The sequence below is a fragment of the Emiliania huxleyi genome (assembly GCF_000372725.1).
Source record: "Emiliania huxleyi CCMP1516 unplaced genomic scaffold EMIHUscaffold_319, whole genome shotgun sequence".
Classification (NCBI taxonomy): Eukaryota; Haptophyta; order Isochrysidales; family Noelaerhabdaceae; genus Emiliania; species Emiliania huxleyi.
This window is the reverse complement of record NW_005199608.1, coordinates 118592-120512: the sequence shown is the minus strand read 5'-3', so window position 1 is coordinate 120512 and position 1921 is coordinate 118592. Positions and strand designations below refer to the sequence as shown.

Below are 1921 nucleotides of genomic sequence, written 5' to 3'. Positions count from 1 at the left end.
CCTCCCCTTTAGGCGCCTACTTGCGCCGTGTCGTCGCGAGGTACGGAGAGTGGGAGGGCGGCGGCGGCGAGCTCCCCTCGCGGCCGGCATGCGCGGGTGGGCGGGCGGCGGGCGGCGGCGTGTGCGGTGGGCGGGCGCTCTTCCAGCAGGGCGGCGGGATGGGGCATGCCCAGGCCGCGTGCGTGACCTGTCTGAGGCTTGTCCAGGTGGTCTTTCAGCAGGGCGGCTACGAGAGCGACGACATCATCCACGACCGCACCCTCTCGGGCCAAGCAAAGGGCCTCTCGGCGCTCGCATCTCGGGCCTATCGGAGAGGAGGAGAGGCGGGGCCGGGGGGTGAGGAGGGGCGAGGAGAGTCGGGGCGAGGCGGGGTCGGGTGGGGAGAGGCGAGGAGAGGTGGGGTGGGGAGAGGCGAGGTGAGGATCGACTGCACTATCAAACTATTAGCCTAATAACGTACCTAATTATCAACACATACCTAATATTTAGCTTGTTATTAGGAGATTAATCACTAATAACGCGTTATTAGTTTGATAGTGTGTTCCTCGAACTTGCAACTAGCAGCCGATCCGCTCACCTCGCATTGGGGACTGCGTAGGCGCTCCTCGACTCCCTGCTCCTCTCGCACTGCGACTACCTGCTGCACGCGGCCTCCGCCCTCTCCGAGGCCGCCATCTGGTTCGCGCCCCGACTCCACGATGCCTCCCTCAACCTGCAGTACACCGACCGGCTCCGCTCGCAGAGGCTGCCGCCGTGGGCAGCCGCCGTCGGTACGCGCGCCAATTTGCGCCCGTCCACATGCAACGCAGCCCACACCCACCCACCCACACCCACACCCACACCCCACCCGCACCCGCCCACCCCCACACCGAACCACCCGCACCCGCCCACACCCACACCCAACCACCCGCACCCGCCCACACCCACACCCACCCACCCGCACCCGCCCACACCCACACCCAGGCGCCGACGACGCCGCGCCCTTCTGCGACGCGCTCGCGCGCGGCTGCGAGGTCGACGCGGCGGCACGGTCGGCCCGCGGACAGCCGCTTCTCCGGCGAGGGCAGTGCGCCGCCTGCGACGCGTGGGTCGGGAGGCGCGCGCGGCGGACGGCGCGCGCGTCGCGGCGGGTGGCGGCGGGCTCGTGCGCCGGCGCGGGGCTCCGCCCGCTCACCGAGGCAGAGTGCGTCGCCTATGCGCGGGCGGGCGGGCTGACGCACCTCGGCTCGAGCAGCGAGCCTTCCGAGCCGAGGGGCTGTGCGCTGTGGCGAGGAGCGACGACCGAGTTCAACCGCGCGCCGGCCGGCGGTGGCGCGCCGGCGCCCGGCTGCGAGACGCTGAGGGGGGCGGAGGGCGAGTGCGTGTGCGCGCCGCCGACGGGATCTTGACACCCAAAGTTGGCAAGTATACCTGTCGACTGAAAAGTTAAAGTGTCGCGCGGTGCGTCTTGGTGGCCGAGAAGAGGCCGGGGTACGAGACGCCGTCGAGGAAGGTCGTCTCTCCGGCGAGCCTCTCCTTGAGCCTCGCGTCCACCTCGGCGTCTGATGTGTGGAGCGCGCGGCCGCGGGGGCTCACATCTCCAAGCCCAGGGCCGGGGAGCTAAGAATTTAGGAGGGGGGCGGTAAACCTGCCCCGTGCTCCAGACGTGGCTGAGGAAGAGGTGCCACTCCTGGCCGTCGGCGAGGGTGATGCCGTCGCCCCCGTCGCGCATCGGCTCGCGCTTCGACGAGACGAGCCGCATGGTCTTCGGGTCCCTCCCCCTCTTCCTCCCCCGCTCCCCCGCGACGCCCCCCCCTTCCCCCCACCCGCCGCCCCCCCCGCCGCCTCCCCCCTCCCCGTCCCGCGCCCCGGGCCCGGGCGCCTCCTCTCCGCACCCCGCACACAGCACCCCCCCGTTCGCGGAGAGGACCCCGTCCTCTTC

General features: G+C 71.0%; 1 protein-coding gene across 1 annotated transcript; it reads right to left on the bottom strand.

Moving 5' to 3' along the window:
- Nucleotides 1–1425: 1425 nt before the first annotated feature.
- Nucleotides 1426–1741, bottom strand: EMIHUDRAFT_240935 (hypothetical protein; the record flags this gene model as incomplete). Its single annotated transcript, XM_005774197.1, has 2 exons — nucleotides 1426–1533; nucleotides 1628–1741. 2 exons carry the CDS (start codon nucleotides 1739–1741, stop codon nucleotides 1426–1428), a joined length of 222 nt encoding a protein of 73 aa, XP_005774254.1.
- Nucleotides 1742–1921: the final 180 nt, after the last annotated feature.